Source organism: Mixophyes fleayi, chromosome 4 (genome assembly GCF_038048845.1).
Source record: "Mixophyes fleayi isolate aMixFle1 chromosome 4, aMixFle1.hap1, whole genome shotgun sequence".
Lineage (NCBI taxonomy): Eukaryota > Metazoa > Chordata > Amphibia > Anura > Limnodynastidae > Mixophyes > Mixophyes fleayi.
Genome location: NC_134405.1, coordinates 6,657,681 through 6,677,734, shown reverse-complemented (window position 1 = coordinate 6,677,734; position 20,054 = coordinate 6,657,681). Strand labels below are relative to the sequence as shown.

Below are 20,054 nucleotides of genomic sequence, written 5' to 3'. Positions count from 1 at the left end.
CCTGGGACCTTATCTAATTAGATACACACCTGATTATAAAATTGTAAAAGCTGAAGGCTTATAAAACTATGACTCTTATCCTCTGCTGCGTTGAAGTATTGTACCGCTGGTATCCGGTACCTACAGCATACATGACCAGGGCCCCACCTAACCAACATCCCGGCCCTGACTCATTGCATTGTCATTAGGGCGTTGAGACTTGGGTAGACCAGCGGACTACCCAAGCACTGCTCCCTATGGCATTTCATTGTTGGAGGTTCAGGGATACAGGTACAAGGAGACACAAAATGCAGCCTCATTTCATTATCTGTCTTTAGACGGTTGCGGGCCGCGGGACCATCTGATTAAGGCCCTCCTGTGCCGACATTTTTGCTTGTAGAAATTCCCCAAACCTTCTCCCTGTTCAGGTTGGGCTCATACGGGACCAGAGGCTGACATACATTATATGTTAGCCCATGGGAGATGAGTGCCCCTTCCGTTGTATATTTCGAAACACACTCGGTAATCGAGAGTGAATTTCCGCCGGCCCCTCTGGGGCAGTTAGTCAGTCAAAGTTAGTAATCCAGAGGCAGATCCCTTACGACCATGGCCATTCCTGGAGGTGCTGATCCTCATAGAAGGCACCCAGAGTCCTTGATTCCAAAGTGTGTCAAGAGCCTTGGGCCGCAAGTTCAGTACCGCAGTATTACACAGGATCCCACAGACAGATCAGCAAGGCTTAATTTTTATGGGGTCCCATGGTACAGGGGAGAGGAGTTATACTACATCCTCCTTCGACTTCCCTAGCCAACTAGGCTGTTCAGTCCCATATTTACTCTATGAGCCCTCATTCTGTATCCCTTCTCAACCTTTGGGTTAAGAGCTACTGTGGTCTCAGTTCTTGTCAGTTGATATCTGATGCGCCCCTTATCTGGAAGCGGTCTAGGAACGGGACATGTAGAACAGGGAGATGGAAGAAGCAGTGGTCTTTCGCCAAAGGGGGTTCGCTATCTGACTTCAGATACCTGATCGTTGAGAGTGGGATCTCTCCACGCAGATCTTCAGATGCTGTGTCGGCAATGGATATATCTGATATACATCTCGGCATCTTGGTGCGGTCTCCAGGACCCGAATTCTGTTAAACACCAGGGTTCCGACGTTAAAGTGGTCATCATGACCATGAAGTGGGAGTTCCGAATGGACATTCATTCCTCCCACTGTGCAGGTTCCAAGAATCTCCGGAGACCCTTCTTAGAAATCTGCAGACTTCAAATTGGGCCCTTCGGGTCCGACTGCACTATTATTCATGCTGGATCCGGGGAGGAGGGGGTTGTCTACTTTCGCAAGGACCTCCTCCCTCAGGGCCCCTCTTTCAGCCAGGAAAAACCTCAGCAGCCTCCCTTGATCAGGACTATTATTCTGATGGATCAGGGGATTCTCATCCAGAATAGTCTCTACCCTTTTGGTAGACCAGGAAACCTCTGGCTTTCACAGTACCACAGGGCATGCAGTACTTTTCTGGTGGGAATGTGACCATTAGTCTATCAGACAATTACCTTTTCTCCTGTTCCTTGCTTTCCACAGAGGTCTGCAGATGAGTCTCCGGCTCAGTTCCAGACAATTCTGGAGTCTGCTATCCCTCTCGGACTTGCTCTGTTCAACACAGAAGCTTGTTAATATGCAATAGTTACAGACCTCTCTATACACACCACCTAGGTTCCTTACGCAGCACCTGTGGGAGGCCTAAGACATTAGGTCCCTATTTCCTTATCACCTTCATCGAAACCTTGTGTTCAGCTGAAGTGCGGTTGCCACGTGGTAGTGGAGTTCCTTGACCAAGGACTTTGGTGTGCAGGGTATCAGGCCGGTGGCCCCTTGGCAGTATACTATATTCTCCATTTTATGCGATGTCAGGTCTGTTGCGCACAGTCCCTTCACTCAGCCTACAATGCTTTTGGGGTTCAAATTGAATCTGGATGTTCTGGTTCCGGTGCCTCGGGAGCTGGCTGCCTCTTTGGACTCTATCTCTGGGTTTTATTTAACATATGGTTCGTGCTCTCCGTCTTATGTGGTATGGCCGCCCAACAATAGGAGGACTGGTTTCTGCTTGTATGGATCTTTACTGAGATCAGGAAAGGCTGGCTGCTAAGCAGACCATCTCCAGGAGCATTCTGTCCTGTCTGACTGGCCTTCTCGGTTAAGTCGGCCTATGTGATATCGTCTCGGCACCCATTCCACCAACTGCATGGGGGTAATCAGGGCTGCACTTAATGGTGCTTCAGCAGATCAGCTCAGTCGAGGAGTCATATAGTCTTCTAGCTGTAATTTCACATAAGTTATCTAGTTTCCTCCCTTCAAGGGGCTGCTTTAGAATGTCCCCATGGACCAGTGTCCCCCAGATTGGATGAAAGAGAAAAGAGGATTTTTATAATTACGTTAAATCCACTTCTCTGATTCCATCTGGGGGGCACTGCGATCCCTCCCTTCTGCTCTTCTGCTAATTGGTGTTCGGTGGTGGTCTCCTCTTCTTTTGGGCTTTTGTATTAAACTGAGGCCACATGGGGTTGCAGAGGGGAGGAGTTCTGTCAGCAAGTATTAAACAAGTTAGTTAACTTAAGTGCCAGCTTAAAGTTCCCCACATACAACCCCATGGTAGCAGTGTCCCCCAGATGGAATCAGAGAAATGGATTTAACGTAGGTATAAAAATCCTCTTTTTATTTAGTAAACTTAGGAAAACTGTAATAAAAACAAATGTTTCCGTGATTCACCCCATGATCATTTCAGAAAATAAAGGTACAAATAAAAGTATATCCTAAAATATATTAATTGATTTCTCCTATATCCTTACATGGTATTGTGACAGGATGGACCTCCTATGCCACCTTGTCCATGTTACTGGGGACCAGCTGGGCTTGCCTTGCCAAACTCCCCTTTCAGTAGGAGGGGCTTGCTGCCACCACTAGGCTCCTTCAACAGCACCTAGAACCACTTCTTTCTGGGTAACTCTTGCTGCTGGTGTACCCCTTGCTGGGCACCTGGGCTGATACACCTGACCTTGCTGTGGATGGTTCCTTCTAGCCTATGACACTGACTAGAGCTGCAGGGTAGCGGGCAGAGCGTTGGTACTGGATGCTGGGTCCAAACCTCAGAATAGCCGGATAACAGAGTAGATTGGACTAATCTGTAGGTCACAGGAATTCCAGCAGGTAAATAGGCTGCAAAGCAGGGTCTTGAAACAGCGATGTTTTATTAGATCAAGTAGTCTTTAGAAGGACAGTTACACACTAGTTTGAGGTGTTTGTGATCTCCTGAGGTTACAGATGGAATGATACAAAACATGGTCAAACAGTGCTCTTTTTATACAGGCACCAAAGAGTCTGAAATATTACATTCAAAGATTAGCATCAGGATGCAATATGTTCTCTAAATTTGGATTTTAAATGCAATTTATACTTAATACTTATACACCATATCTGATTTCTTAAATCTACGTTCTACAGAGGTTTCCTATCTGTTTCAGACACAGGATGGCAGTTTAGCGACTCCCTGCTCTGTGTTCAAGCTAAACAAGAGTTGGTCATTCACAAATGAAAAAGCCTAATTAGCACTTTCTTTTAAAAAGTTACAAAAAAAAAAACAATTACCTCTCCTGGCATACTGTCTCAGGAATCAATACATTTCCACTTCACAGATACAGTATAATATCACACATCAGTACATTTGCAATGAAATAAATTGGCGCACTGCGTCACTAATATATATGTATTTATACAATAAGTTATTTATAAGTGATTCAGCCACAACTGTATGTAATTTACTATAGTTCCTATAAAGTTATAGGGTCTATACCAGTGATGGGCATCCTGATACACATCTGGGGCCACATGGTGCGGCCCTCTAACCTTGAAAAGGGCCACACTTTACCGTTTGATGTCTGAGATGCGTTTGCGGCAGTTTTCTATGCTACGTTTTATGGGGCCCACCACATTGACAGCGTCACATAATTATGACCACAGATGCTTTTTACGTGCAAACGTGGTCTTGGCAGTTAGACTCCCCAAAATCCACTCATAACCAGGGACTATATTGTGGATGAGCACACAATTTTCTGCAAAACTAAAGCGCACATTGTGCCCAGATTTCGTCTTGCTGTATGAAGACCTACCTCTTCCTCCTGCTCCTCCTCACCTCCTAGCAGTCATGTAACATTGTGAGACTCATGTTGGATGGTGCAGATTATCAGTACAAACACGGAGCTGTTCTAAAAAGCAGCCGTCTCAGATGCCCCGCCCACTGGAAGTCCTAAATTATAGCGATGTCCATCATCAGGACATATCATGCAGCAGGGTCCAGCACCCACAGCAGATGTGTCTCCACACTGGCTGATCTGCTGGTGTTTCCACCTCTACATGTTACACACATTATGTGACACTACATTACTGCACTTGTCCTACACTTACTGACCCCCCCCCCCTCCCCTGTTCAGTCTCTCTAAGCATCCAGGGGTGTAAGGGTAAGATGTGTCTCACTCTACATAGGGACTTAGTCTTACACATTTCATGTGTACATAAGTACAGAAATAAGTATTTTAAGAAAAAGCTGTTATATCAAGCTCTCCATGAGTCCCTCAGTATTTCATATTTCAATATCTTATATGTCTCCTACTATGTAGTTTATAATAATTATTATATTTATTCCTAGACAGTTGAGCTGTGAGGAACCAAAGAATCTATAACTAGAAGTCAACTGAGGTGAAACCCGTTCTGTCTAAATCACTGATTCCCTGAAGATGGACATGGACAGGAGTGAGAGGATATTAAATCTCACCCTGAAGATCATCTACCTGCTGACTGGAGAGGTGAGGGATTCTGGGAATGTCACAGTGATATCATTCTTACTGCTATAAATAAAACGGACATGACTGGAGAGGTGAGGGATTCTGGGAATGTCACAGTGACATCATTCTTACTGCTATAAATAAAACGGACATGACTGGAGAGGTGAGGGATTCTGGGAATGTCACAGTGACATCATTCTTACTGTTATAAATAAAACAGGGACATGACTGGAGAGGTGAGGGATTCTGGAAATGTCACAGTGACATCATTCTTACTGCTATAAATAAAACGGACATGACTGGAGAGGTGAGGGATTCTGGGAATGTCACAGTGACATCATTCTTACTGCTATATATAAAACAGGGACATGACTGGAGAGGTGCTGTTAATCCTGTAAGGTCTACTATTTCTAATATGTGCGGCGCTATGGAAACCTTGTGGCGCCTTATAAATAAAGGTTAATAATAATAATAAAGAATGTTTAATTTTTTGGTGTTTTTATTTAATAGTTTATCCTTCCCATGATCCTCTCCTCTCTGGCTCACAGGGTGGTGTCCATTCTCACTTTGGTACTTTCTGCTCTGCCTCAGTCACCTGAACAGCTGTAAATGAGCAGCAGGTAGACAGTCTCAGATAGAAGTATCAGTCCCACAATCTTCACCGATATTGGGATATATTACATTGGCCGCAGTATGTTGGTTATTTCTATCACTAGCTGATACTTTGTAACTGAGTTTTACAATTCTGGGATGATTTCCATTTTCTGGAGTTTTTATTAAATGTTCTAGAGATACAAGAAATGTTTATTATACAAATATCACCCCTGCCTTAGCTGTAACTGTTCCCTATATGCACTGACCATTACAGTGTATATATCACTTACCTCTCCTACTATCTTTCAAAGGTCGGCCATTCTTAACCCCCACTTAATTCTCCTCTTACTGTTTGCACTGATTTATCCAAGCAGATGATAGATCCATGGGGGCCGGCTGTAGATAGAGGACTCAGATAGGTGGGCTCACTGAAGATGTCCGGAGCTGCAGGAGGGTGGGGTGCGGCATATCGATGCCGAATACCCCGACAACACCCCGACATGATGATTCCGAAGGGCTTCTTACTGATGATCACCGATGGTGACTACTGTTGAAAGCGACTTGAACCAATCACAAACTAATAAGCCGGCTCCCCTTCATGGTGTCATTCACCATGGTGACGGGATTATCGCTGCTGTTAATGGTGTAACGTAAGTATGAGCCTATGTACAATGCAGAAGGCTTTGTAAACTACATTGTACATAGGCGCATACTTACATTACCCCATTAACAGCAGCGATAATCCCGTCGCCATGGTGAATGACGTCATGAAGGGGAGACGGCTTATTACTTCTTTGTGATTGGTTCAAGTCGCTTTCAACAGTCGTCATCGGTGATCATCAGTAAGGAGCCCTTCAAAATCATCATGTCGGGGTGTTGTCGGGGTATTCGGCATCGATATGCTGACTACCACGGCTGCAGGAGAGGTAAATGCTATATACACTCCAAATTCCTGTATATAGGAAAAAGTTAATATAGGATATGGCTCGTAAACATAAAATAGAACATTATTGTTTATTTTCCACAATTAACCCCAGGGGCAAACGCAGGATTTGTAGAGGGGGGGTTTCCACACCATGTCGCCAGTGGGCGTGACCACCATGCATGGGGGCGTGGCTATAATATTAGACAGTGCTTGGCTGCTTTCCAACTCTTCCTATCCCCATAATATACATGGGCAGTGCTCTGTGCACTACTGTTAGGTGCACGCAGCTCTCCCTTGTCCAGCAGAGCTGTGTGAAGCAGGAGCAGGGTCCAGCCACCTCAATTATACAGTGCCCCAGTCTTGGAGGGGGGTTTCCAGGCACTAGGAAACGCCCCCTCGGTTTGCCTATGAAACCCTAAATAAAATTCCAAATATGTGGATTTTTATTCACCTGGATATCTCTCTCCATACACAGGATTACACAGCAGTGATAAAGAGACCTGGTGAGTGTGTGACACCCTGGAGCCGCCCCTGTGTGTCAGGAGGATTGAGCAGGACCCAGAGCCCCATCACGGTGCCTGAACCTCACTCACTGACACGTGAGGGAAACAATGACCAGAAGATCCTGGAACTGACCAACAAGATCATTCAGCTGCTGACTGGAGAGGTGACTGCTGGGAATGGGACATTATATAGTAACATTAGGGGATGTGTCTGGATGATGCCTGTGTCATTGTGTATGTCAGGTACCTATAAAGTGTCAGGATGAGTGGGAGAAATTAGAAGGGCCCAACGGTCTGTACGAGCATGTGAAGATGGAGAATCACCGGCCCCACACATCACTGGGTAAGAGGAGACTTTCATTTATTGTAAAGGAATAGAGCAGTTTTGAGGGCCATCTAGATACACTAATCATCTGATAGTCGCATATTAGCAATGTACTCAGTCACTGTGTGTTCCTTACAGATGGATCCAGTAACAAAAATACCCCAGATAGAGATACACATAAAAATCCCAGGATCCCACAGGAGTATCAGGTAGATTTTAGGGTCTCGTCAAATCCCAAAATTACTTTTAATTATACATTCTGTAAAATAGCTGTATGGATCTAACACAGATATTCTTCTGTTTTATATCATTTTATGATATTTCTATTTTGTGGGTTATTTAGGATGATGTCCTGACTGATATTAAAGTAGAAATTACAGATGGAGAGGAAGAGACGTATGTGAGGGGTGATCAGCAGTGTAAGGAGGAGGAAATCACTACAGATATCAGTACAGGTGAGTAATAAACACTTATTACAGAAAAGAGTCAGTGTTTCAGGTTGAATGAGGTTCTTTCGGTTTCAAAGAGTTAATGACTCAGGAATGCAAGATTTATTGTGACGTTTACCTTTATTTTTAAAATTAATATAACATAAAAGAAAAAGTAAATCAAATACTTAGCTTCCAATATGTTCAAGTAACGGTCAATTTCCAGGACCCCTCTTTCTTATGAAAGCTGGAAAAACAATAGACACCTTTCTGAAGGTCCAGTCATGAGACAAGGGTCTCTCTGGCTACATTCCAGTTTTATACTCAGAGAACAAAGGGTCTTGGAATCAACTTACATATAAGGGTATGAATATATTTTCAGACTTGCTGTTGGTACATTACTTATAGGAAAGAATATATTCTCGCTCATGTGCAGAAGCATCTGAGACACCGCCCTGGTATATGTGGAGATGTCTCGGCCCAGCCTTTGATCAGAGAAGCATTTTACAATACACACAGAAAAGTATGAAAACAACAAACATAGAGCTGAATGGCCATTTTGATAGACCTGTCAGTCACATACTCAGCTTATTTAGTAAATATAACAGTCATATATTCTACACCTTTCTCTGTCAGTAATAACTAATGAGGATAAAGTATCTGCCCAATGGGACAGTCAGGAGCCATCAGCTCCTATTAGACTCCTGTTCTCCTCCCTTTATATCATTGTGTGCTACCAGCCCAGAGATCTGACCAGTCTCCTCCTCACATCATATCATTGTGTGCTACCAGCCCAGAGATCTGACCAGTCTCCTCCTCACATCATATCATTGTGTGCTACCAGCCCAGAGATCTGACCAGTCTCCTCCTCACATCATATCATTGTGTGTTACCAGCCCAGAGACGTGACCAGTCTCTTCCTCACATCATATCATTGTGTGCTACCAGCCCAGAGATCTGACCAGTCTCCTCCTCACATCATATCATTGTGTGCTACCAGCCCAGAGATCTGACCAGTCTCCTCCTCACATCATATCATTGTGTGCTACCAGCCCAGAGATCTGACAAGTCTCCTTCTCACATCATATCAGTGTGTGCTACCGGCCCAGAGATCTGACAAGTCTCCTTCTCACATCATATCAGTGTGTGCTACCAGCCCAGAGATCTGACCAGTCTCCTCCTCACATCATATCACTGTGTGCTACCAGCCCAGAGATCTGACCAGTCTCCTCCTCACATATCAGTGTGTGCTACCAGCCCAGGATCTGACCAGTTTCCTCCTCACATCATATCATTGTGTGCTACCAGCCCAGAGATCTGACCAGTCTCCTCCTCACATCATATCATTGTGTGCTACCAACCCAGAGATCTGACCAGTCTCCTCCTCACATCATATCATTGTGTGCTACCAGCCCAGAGATCTGACCAGTCTCCTCCTCACATCATATCATTGTGTGCTATCAGCCCAAAGATCTGACCAGTCTCCTCCTCACATCATATCAGTGTATGCTACCAGCCCAGAGATCTGACCAGTCTCCTCCTCACATCATATCATTGTGTGCTACCAGCCCAGAGATCTGACCAGTCTCCTCACATCATATCTTTGTGTGCTACCAGCCCAGAGATCTGACCAGTCTCCTCCTCACATCATATCATTGTGTGCTACCAGCCCAGAGATCTGACCAGTCTCCTCCTCACATCATATCATTGTGTGCTACCAGCCCAGAGATCTGACCAGTGTCCTCCGCACATCATATCATTGTGTGCTCCCAGCCCAGAGATCTGATCAGTCTCCTCCTCACATCATATCATTGTGTGCTACCAGCCCAGATATCTGACCAGTCTCCTCCTCATATCATATCATTGTGTGCTACCAGCCCAGAGATCTGACCAGTCTCTTCACACTGTCTGGTGTAGCTCATGGGATGTTAGAGCGAAAGACACCATGAATTTACCCATGAACATCCTATACTGTCGATCCTGGGATACTACCCATAATCCTCTCTCTATTACCACGTGTCATTACTCATTATCTTCCCTGTGTAATAATCAAGGAATATTCTATCCTCAGCTATATAGTAGCAATGTAATGCTAATGCAAAATATGAGATTATCCCCCTTCCTCTAAGATCACATACACCCCATCACAAAGTACATTAAACACAAATTCCACCTTCTGACACACACGGAACTATAACCACACACCCATAATTGTACAATCTACATGATTGGATGCTCTTTATCTGCTGAGCTTAGTCTGTAGCCTGCTCTGCCCTTATACTTTACTTTGTACTGTTGCCCATCTGTGTCCTGCTCTGTTCTCCTACTCTGTCCTGATGCTCTCCTCTGCTCTGTACAATGGTGTAAGACCTAAGAGTAGTGTAAACGTATATCCAGGTCTCACTGCTGATTTTACCCACGTCTACTCTACTTTTGAGGCTCCACTGTTTGTATATGAGGACAGTGTCTAGTTGGAAAATGTCCCTGGCTAATGAGTCTTTCTGCCCTAGGATCCTGGCTGGACAGCGTGTAAAGTCCAAAATTAAAAAATAAATAAATACAACGCTGAGGACAGAAACACCGCTACTTCTATAACATATAGATACTATGGGCCTGATTTAGTCGGAGGGAATCTACACTTAACTCGTGAGTGTAAATTATATCCCGTAATTTACACAATATTCCAAGTCACACAAATCTGTAGCTCGTGCAACTCAGAATACTGTGCAAGTTGCACAAACACCTCTTTATCTGCCTTATGGGCCGGCGTGCATGATACACTTAAGTGTATCAGTCACAGCGACCCTGTATGGCAGATTAATGAATTTAAAAAAATGAATGTAAAAAATAAATTGTGCTTCTTCCCCCACTAACAGCACTCGGGTTGGATAAGCTGTTTGGGAGGGGGTGCAAATCTTTTTTTAAAAATGTAATCATTTTTTAAAATATTTTTTAACACAACAAGGTCTGTTGCACCAGCAGAAAGCACCCGCAAAAGATCCGTCTCCTAAAGACCTATTTGCAGCTTGCTTTCAGCTCCACATAGCATGTAAAGTGCTTGAACACACCTTTACATTGCTAGGCTCACCCACTAATTTCCCTGTTCTACCTCTCTAACCGCAGAGAGGTACAAGGAGGAGATCTGTCTAAGTCAGAATACAAGCTGAGACGGATCCTAGGCTAAAAGTGCTTTTTGCACTGATTAGTTGGAATTGCGTCCAACTCTAAATCAGGCCCTATTTGTTTTATAATTAAAAAACATAATTTATTGGCACCATCATATACATTTCTTATTATACAATAACCAGTTGCTGTTTGGTGCACTAATTAAGGTAACAATAAAACCACACACAACGGCTAAGTAAATGCAGAACTTGTTTGTGGTTATTACAGTGTGTAAAGTCTGCATTTTGGCTGGAGTTGATGAATCTGGATGTGATCTGTGTGTCACTGTGGCTGGGTCTATGCATTGTGCTTGGTAATACAGGTTTATATTTGTCATGAAGTGTTTGTAGTTTGCAAATTAAAATTAAACATCTGAACATTTCAACTTACTCATTAGATGTCTGTTTCCATACATTTATTCTATTTTCAGCAGATGGATGCAAACACAGGAATATCTCAGATGGAAAATTCATTGTTTCAACATATTGTGAAATAGAAGATAACAACATCACACAAGATTCTTCTGGAGAAAACCCTATTGCCCTAAATATACATCCAATACTTCACAGAGCAGATAAACCATCTGATCCCTCTGATCATGAGGAATATTTTCCTGATAACAAAAGCTTTACAGTTACATTATCTCTTCATAAAAAGCAGATCACGCACAGACGTAAGAAACCATTTCCATGTTCTGAGTGTGGGAAATGTTTTTCTCATAAAGTAACTCTTGTTAATCATCAGAGAACTCACACAGGTGAGAAACCATTTCCATGTTCTGAGTGTGGGAAATGTTTTTCACATAAATTAACTCTTGTTAATCATCAGAGAACTCACACAGGTGAGAAACCATTTCCATGTTCTGAGTGTGGGAAATGTTTTTCTCATAAAGTAACTCTTATTAATCATCAGAGAACTCACACAGGTGAGAAACCATTTCCATGTTCTGAGTGTGGGAAATGTTTTTCACGAAAATCAAATCTTGTTGACCATCAGCGAACTCACACAGCTGAGAAGCCATTTCCATGTTCTGAGTGTGGGAAATGTTTTACACGAAAAGCAAATCTTTTTGAACATCAGAGAACTCACACAGGTGAGAAACCATTTCCTTGCTCTGAGTGCGGGAAATATTTTGCAGGTAAATCGTCTCTTCTTGAACATCAGAAAACTCACACAGGTGAAAAGCCATTGCCATGTACTGAGTGTGAACAATGGTTTATAAACAAATCAAAACTAATTAGACATCAGAGAACTCACACAGGTGAGAAACCATTTCCATGTTCTGAGTGTGGGAAATGTTTTGCACGAAAAGCAAATCTTTTTGAACATCGGAGAACTCACACAGGTGAGAAACCATTTCCTTGCTCTGAGTGCGGGAAATATTTTGCAGGTAAATCGTCTCTTCTTGAACATCAGAAAACTCACACAGGTGAAAAGCCATTGCCATGTACTGAGTGTGAACAATGGTTTATAAACAAATCAAAACTAATTAGACATCAGAGAACTCACACAGGTGAGAAACCATTTCCATGTTCTGAGTGTGGGAAATGTTTTGCACAGAAATCAGAAATGATTAGACATCAGAGAGCTCACACAGGTGACAAACCATTTCCATGTTCTGAGTGTGGGAAATGTTTTGCACAGAAATCAGAAATGCTTAGACATCAGAGAATTCACACGCGTGAAAAAACATTTTCATGTTCTGAGTGTGGGAAATATTTTACAAAGAAATCAAAACTTATTGAACATCAGAAAATTCACACAGGAGCAAAGCAATTGGATATGAAACAAGGTTGCTGCGATACTCCAAATATTGTGAAATCAGTTGATTAAAATAGATGATATAGCAGTACATAGCTTGGCGATCAAAACAATCCAAACATTTAATGACCCGGGTGCTCACCTCAAGTCAGATGCAAATCATTCTGAATAAAAAGGGCGGCACTCAAGGATTTGAACCAGAGATAAAGTGTCAAAAATTAATTTTAATCTATAATGTACAATGTTTCAGATAATCCAAAACTTTCTTCAGTGATAGCATACTCAACATTGAATTTAATAAGGTAATATATAGACGTGTGTTACTCGTCCAGGTGCAAGAGTTTAGTGTAAATATCCACCATTTAGCGTTAGCAGTTAGCGTGCTGGTGAAATCTGGAAACTAAACTATGACAACCAGTGAAAACCAATAGAGAATAGAGAAGAGGGCACGTGTTTTATCTCTGGAAGAGTCCCGTGCGTGTTAAGGAGTCAGCGATCGAGACGCTGTGAGATAGAGAAAGAGTGCGTATAAGTAATGCCTTTATTCACAGCTTGTAACAATGTAAAGATAAAGAAATGTGTTCCAATAAGTGAATAGAAAAATTAGAGTTTCCACAGCTAAAGGTTGTGGATACACAAATAAATTGATAAGATTATCTAATACTTATGTGACAGGATGGACCGCCTATACCACCCTGTCTGTTGTTACTGGGAACCGACTGGGCTTACTTTGCCACCGTTCCCTTTCGTTATCCCAAAAGCGCCCTCTTGCAGCAGTAGGAGGGGCTTACACGAGCTGCCACCACTGGACTCCTATACTGGCATCCAGAACCGGGTTTCTTCTGGGTAACGGACACTGCTAGCTTATCTCGTTGCTGGTGTACCTGGCCTGGTACTCCTGACCTCTTACTATAGATCAGGAAAGCTATGGATGGATCTCCCCCTGGCCTATCACACTGACCAGGGCTGCATGGGTAACAGGCAGAGTAGTGGTACCGGAAAGCTTGGGTCCAAACCTCAGAACAGCTAGAGAAAGGATTAGTTTTAGGGTCTAATCTGCAGTTCACAGGAATACAGCAATATTGAAGATGTTTCCAAGCAGGTTTTTGAAGCAAGATGTTTATTTGCTCTTACTGGTTAGAGGTATTGGTGACCAGGTCAAATGTTGAAATCAGAATAACAAATGCAAACTAATGCCTTTTATACATTTTAGACACAGGCTATTTTTAGCATCAGGATGTACCCTATTTACACAAACATGGATTTACATGTATTGCAAAGCTAACAAAATTTACGCTTATTTATGAAATTCACTCTGGACAAAAGGCCACACAGTAACGACCCCCGGCATACACTTCATCACAAAACTTTGTTAGCAATTCCTGCTATCAGACTCCCTTGCAAATATGCCTAATTGGAGGTTTCCACTAGTAACCTTACAAATCCCACACAATGACACTTCCATACAAAACACATTCCAATACACCAAAGACCTCCATCCACAAAGGCCTATTGTATCAGATATATGCATCAGAAATAAGGCATATCCTTTAGTAAAGTTAAAACAGGAAAAACAAGTTTACCTGGTCTCAGAAATAACGATTTCCTATCTCAGAATATATACAATATAAAAAATAAGTGCATATGCAATTATATAAAGTGTGCCCTGCACTCTTTCCTTTAAATAAATTCATACCAGAAGTTATTTATTTGATCCAGTCACAACTTATATTTGGAAAGATCCTTTATCCCTTCTTCAAGCCAAGAAAAGGTATCCAGTCACAATATTCAATTATGCATGGTACATGGGAAAAGAAGAAAATATGTGATCATTTTGTAATATAACAATCCTTTTGTATGTGTTCAGGTGAATAATTTTTTAATTTTTGTTAACAAGGTTTTTTTTCGATATGGAGATTGTGTAGAATATAAAACCATTAAAAATACAAAAATTTAAAAATTACACAATTTACCCACAATGGCATTACATATAAAATTGATCAATTCATTACATGTAATACAAAAAATCTTATATATATTTTAGAATGTTGTTGCAGATTACTATATGTAGGGAAAACATTTAGACCACTGAAAGAAAGAATATCAGAACATTTATATAATATTAAAACAGGAAAAGACACATTCTGTAAACAAATCCATAATTGCTCTATGAAGATTTTTGTAGCATACAAGTGGTCATTCAGTTGGAAACAGAAATTTAGAAAAAATATTTTTGACATGAGAAATGACGGATGTATAAATTAAATGCTCTTGTCCCTTATGGTCTAAATAAGGAGTTTGAATTAAAATGGTTTTTAAGCTGATTATGTTGCTTTGTTGTCTTTTTTTCCCTTATTTTCAGATGTAGGATCATAATTCCTGCAAATCCACAGCAAATATTATTAATATTTTGAAATACACATAATTCATTGTAATTGATCTCATGATACCATCATACATTGTAATTTCTATTATATGCACATAAGAGATCAAAATTAATTAAATGACATTTTGATGTCCCTATATGTATATTTATGTATTTTTACTAGACCATTTATAATATGATCAACATAACGGCCTTGTAATTTTTTTTTTTATTATTATAATGAAAAAGTCAAACTACCATTGACTCTGTTTTGCATAACACTGTATAGTTAAGTTGATTCCCGATGTGGAACACAGAAGAACTAACTGTCTATAATATAAAAGGAGCAATGAATAAAGTTTATTGAAATCTCTGACCATTTCCAGTGAAAAAACAAAGGTGAACTGCAAACCGGATGTGACTATACCCAGGCATGGAACGCAAGTAGTGTTCCCACACGATTTCAAATGTTAAAATTAATGTATACAAATCTTTGCGGACTATCTTAAAAGGATTTTTCATCTATGTGTAAAGAAATCTTTATAATCACCAAAAGTAGATATATCAGGGGGGTGTCTTCCCCTAACAAAATACACAATAGCATCTATTTCCCTTAGGAAGGGGCACACTTTGTAAGAGGGTGGGGGACAATAAGGATAAGATGGTAATCTTACTGAATATGAGGAAAATACAATGAATAGAAGTCTGCTTATTAGATGATCCAAAGGAGACTAGATGAATAAAGATGATTGCTTGAAAGCCACAGTTGTTTTAATAATGTATAAACACTCAGGGAAATATTTCTCAACACATGTTAACAGTAACAAGCAAGGACATATATTTTATATATCAAAAACAAATTCAATAAGCTCAAATGAATGTCAAAATGATTTCATGTATGAATGAGTTAATGCACAGACAAATATGGAACTCCAAGAGTTAACGTTTATCGGACTCATGTTTCAGTGTTCTCAATCCTGTGTGTCTTCTATGTGCCTTCTCTAACCTTCCACTCCCCAATCTGGATACCATAAAGGAGAGAGAGAGACACCTTAGTGAAGTTCCGTTAGATACTTTAACCGTAAAATAGGGATTAAAAGCACATTTTACAATGAATAAAAATTACTTGAAAGGTTTCTTTCATTAACAGCCCTCGTCCCGTCTGGCTCTGACTACCAAGCAGCGTACGATGCTCAGATAAACTGCTCAGACGGTGTCGGGGAGTCCCGGCTGCTGCGAATGTTAAGCTTTGAAAATATGTTGGTGAAAGAGGCTGACGTCACAACCCTACGCGTTTCGTCATTGGTTGACTTCGTCAGGGGATTCCTTCATTCTCCAAAGTGTCAGTTTAAATAGTGATCCGAGCCAATCGGCTTCTACTCAAAATGTTTGTATTAGCCAAATGTTCAGAGCGCAGTTTGTAACCGTCATTCAAACAGATCTTTATGGTTATAATTACAGCAATCACAAGATTAATCTATATTAATAACTATACGCTCTTGACCTAATTAAACTAATGATATAGATCATAATAAAATATATTTCACAACATATATGTGATACATGCACTGGACGTAGTTGTAATCATGTATGTTAGCACAATCGCAGGAACGAATTCCAAAAGTCATAAAATAAATTGCACAAAATGTTTAAATTATTTCAACAATCATAAGCCCCATGTACATACTTAGTACCTTAGTTCTAATTGGATTATATTCACAATAAAACGCACAGTGTATAAATACTGCGGTATGTATATTTTTAAAACAAAAATACTGGGTATTATCACAGCATCACCACATCAAGGTGTTAAATAGATAACTAGAGGCTTCATCATATTAAAGACACAATCAATCATAAATATTCACATTTCTACAGACATCATATATATCGATCTAAATGATCCAAACTTATTGGGATGTTCTTATTAAATGGAAATAATCCATCCAAAATCAATGGAAATGTTACATAAACTATATACTATACCACAATGAATAATGTGCTAAAGCTGAAATGAACTGACCTGACTAATTCCATCATGGGAATAAGGTGGAATAAATACAATACTCCAGAGCATATATATTCCCTCATGCCGGCTACAATCCTGTTTGGCAAATATATGAGGACAAATTCCTGTGGTTCCAAATATTACAAAAAAGTTCAAAATCCTCATTCAAATCTGCCGATGCTAAAGTCCCTGGGTGTATATCCATTGTATATCCCTGGGTGTATATCCATTGTATATCACTGGGTGTATATCCATTGTATATCCCTGGGTGTATATCCATTGTATATCCCTGGGTGTATATCCATTGTATATCCCTGGGTGTATATCCATTGTATATCACTGGGTGTATATCCATTGTATATCCCTGGGTGTATATCAATTGTGACTCTGCTGATTCAACCTTTTGTTGTAATCTCCTCTCCAGTCTTAATTCACCAGTTGAATGGATTTGTTCAATATATGAGGAATTTGTCCTCATATATTGAACAAAAACTGTTGTTTTCGGGGATTTACTGCTAAATTACTATGTATCTGCTGCCTTGCATGTATTATCGGTTTTCTGAGCACTCCCCATAGCAGTCTATGGGGAGTGCTCATTAACGCTATGTATCAAAGTCAGCCCTGTGAAATCTGTCTCTTTTTCTACATATATGTCACGAGCCGCGGCGGCCGCGGGCACCACCGCGACTCAGTTCCTATTTCTTCTGACGTCCCGGCTGTCGCTATGGCGACCGGGACGTCACTTCTGGAAATCCGCCAGGGCAACGGCCGGACGCCGAGAACTTTGCCCAGGCACTCTGGGTGCAATAAACAGCTGGGCACATGCGCAGTCTAACTAGACTATATGATCTAACAATAAAAACAGGTGTATAATACATGACAAAGTGATCCTTCAGGATATATATCACATAATGATGGTAAGTCTCATATGTAATGAAACGATCTGCGTGGTAGAGAGTATATAGATGAAGAACATTTTTGAATTCCCACCAATCAGCATCTATTTTCTCTCCCATAAGGACATAAATTCAACCAGAAAAAACTGAAAATCTCAAGCAATTTTGATATTCCTCAATATTTTAGACAACTACCTAAATAAAAAGGAGTTGATTATTCCAGAAACCATTTTAACTTGAATTCTGCATTCAGACCCTCTGGGGCTAGTATTTTAAATTTATAAATATTTTCCATTTCAGCCTTTGCTAATCTGATCTCTTGGTCATCGCATCTGCAATTACTCGCTCTTTCTAATACCACAGAAGAACTCAATTCAATTGCGGTTACAATCATTTAGATCTTTGCAATGAGCAGACAAGGAATGGTTTATATTACCTTTCTTTTATATTTCTCAAATGTTCCGCCAGACGGACTTTAAGGGGTTGGCTAGTTTTTCCTATGTACTGCTTGCTACACTTACATTGGATCAAATATATCACATTTTTTGAATGGCAGGTGATAAAGTCCTTAATTTTATAATTCAAGCCATTTACTGTAGATTTACACTCTGTGATTTTAGATTGATTGCTCTGAATGGTTCTACATGGTAGACACATGCCACATCTATGTAAACTGCAGTATTGATTCGTTGTTGATTAGTTTTTCTAGGTAATATACTGCGGACAATATGGTCTTTAATGTTCGGGGCCTTTCTATACACAAATTTAGGTTCCCTAGGTAGCTGATCTCTCAAAATTGGGTCACTGGTATCTTCCAATATTTTCTCACTACATTCTCATAATATCTGTGTTTTCTATTATATTGCGTAATGAAAACTACATCTCTTTTCACATTGTTCAATTTTTTCTTTGGTTCCAATAAAGATATCCTATCCATAGTCTTTTTTTTAACAAATAAAATTTTTATTGGTTTTTATAAATTTTTCAAAAGGGGAACAGAAAGAAGGGGAAAGGGTACATAAAGGGAATGGAACACAATGATCCTGAAAGCATATAGAATCAGAGCAATATCTATCTGACTATTTGCCATATATGGTAGACCCTGCTAATAGCCTACGTACAGAAGCTCATTTACCAGTATCGTTAGTGGGCGTGAGTGGGGAACGTAACGGGGCTCCCTCCCCTTCGGTAACATAGTTATGCCAAGCTCTCCACTTAACCAGAAGGGATGATGTTGACGTAGAGTATGGGACACCCAGGGTTTCCATTTCAAAGTTAAATATAATTTTAAAGATCACTTTGGCCAGGGGTGGGGGGGAGAGATTGCTTCCATGCCTGAGCGATAGCTGCTCTGGTTGCCATCAACACCTGACCTGTCACATATTTATCCCAACGTGGGAGAACAGGTGGATAATGTTGTAATAGAGCCAACTCTGGCGTGGGGGGAACGAGTGACCAAGGACTGAGTTTATCAATTGGAAAACCTTGTTCCATAATGGATGTACCACAGGACATGACCAAAATATATGGAGAATGTCACCACGTTCTGAACAATTGCGCCAACATAGTGGGGATATGGAGGGCCAAATTTTATTGTCTGGGGTGGCATACGTTCTATTCAATAGTTTTACCAACATCTCCGTATGGTTAAGGCACTTAGACATTTTAAAAGAGTTGACAAAAATATGTTTCCAGTCTTCATCTGACAATTCTAACTGGAGGTCTGTTTCCCATTGGATCTGAGGTTTAGGGCTAGATTTACTAAGCTGCGGGTTTGAAAAAATGGGGATGTTGCCTATAGCAACCAATCAGATTCTAGCTTTCATTTTGTAAAAGGTACTAAATAAATGAAAGCTAAAATCTGATTGGTTGCTATAGGCAACATCCCCACTTTTTCAAACCCACAGCTTAGTAAATCTCGCCCTTAGACTTAGATGCAGTGTTTAGGAACGATAAGAGTATTATACCAGAGGGTAATGCTGGCTTTACTACTACCTTTAGTTAACGGGGAGTAATACCTGGCCAGGGGAGGTGTTACGAGCCGCGGCGGCTCTGGGCACTGCCGCGACTCACTCCCCGCTGCTTCCTGTGTCCCGGCCGTCGTCATGACGACCGGGACGTCACTTCCGGCCTACCCCGGCTCTTGCCAGGGCAACGGTCAGGACGCTGTAAGCTGTAGCGCCGCGTCCCGGCGTGCAGGGAAACCGGGCGCGCGTGCTATAATTAAACACCCCAATCAGAGGGTGAATCATGGTCATGCCCCCAGT

General features: G+C 41.1%; 4 protein-coding genes across 4 annotated transcripts in view; 3 read left to right on the top strand and 1 right to left on the bottom strand.

The window, feature by feature from the left end:
- The window catches only part of LOC142150979 (uncharacterized), a 536,473-nt gene that overhangs the window by 155,976 nt on the left and 360,443 nt on the right, over nucleotides 1-20,054 (top strand). The window lies entirely within an intron of this gene.
- The window catches only part of LOC142150978 (uncharacterized), a 323,275-nt gene that overhangs the window by 115,818 nt on the left and 187,403 nt on the right, over nucleotides 1-20,054 (bottom strand). The gene's annotated exons all lie outside the window — the stretch shown is intronic.
- The window catches only part of LOC142150983 (uncharacterized), a 155,589-nt gene continuing 142,621 nt past the window's right edge, over nucleotides 7,087-20,054 (top strand). Inside the window, exon 1 of the mRNA XM_075206214.1 lies at nucleotides 7,087-7,182. Coding sequence (XP_075062315.1) covers nucleotides 7,152-7,182 — 31 coding nt within the window. The 5' untranslated portion in view covers nucleotides 7,087-7,151. The remainder of the gene's footprint in view (nucleotides 7,183-20,054) is intronic.
- LOC142149542 (uncharacterized) lies at nucleotides 7,299-14,840 on the top strand (the record flags this gene model as incomplete). The annotated part of the gene is made up of 3 exons (XM_075204873.1): nucleotides 7,299-7,373; nucleotides 7,508-7,619; nucleotides 11,188-14,840. Coding segments are annotated over 3 exons (1,590 nt in total), but the record flags the coding sequence as incomplete, so codon positions are not given.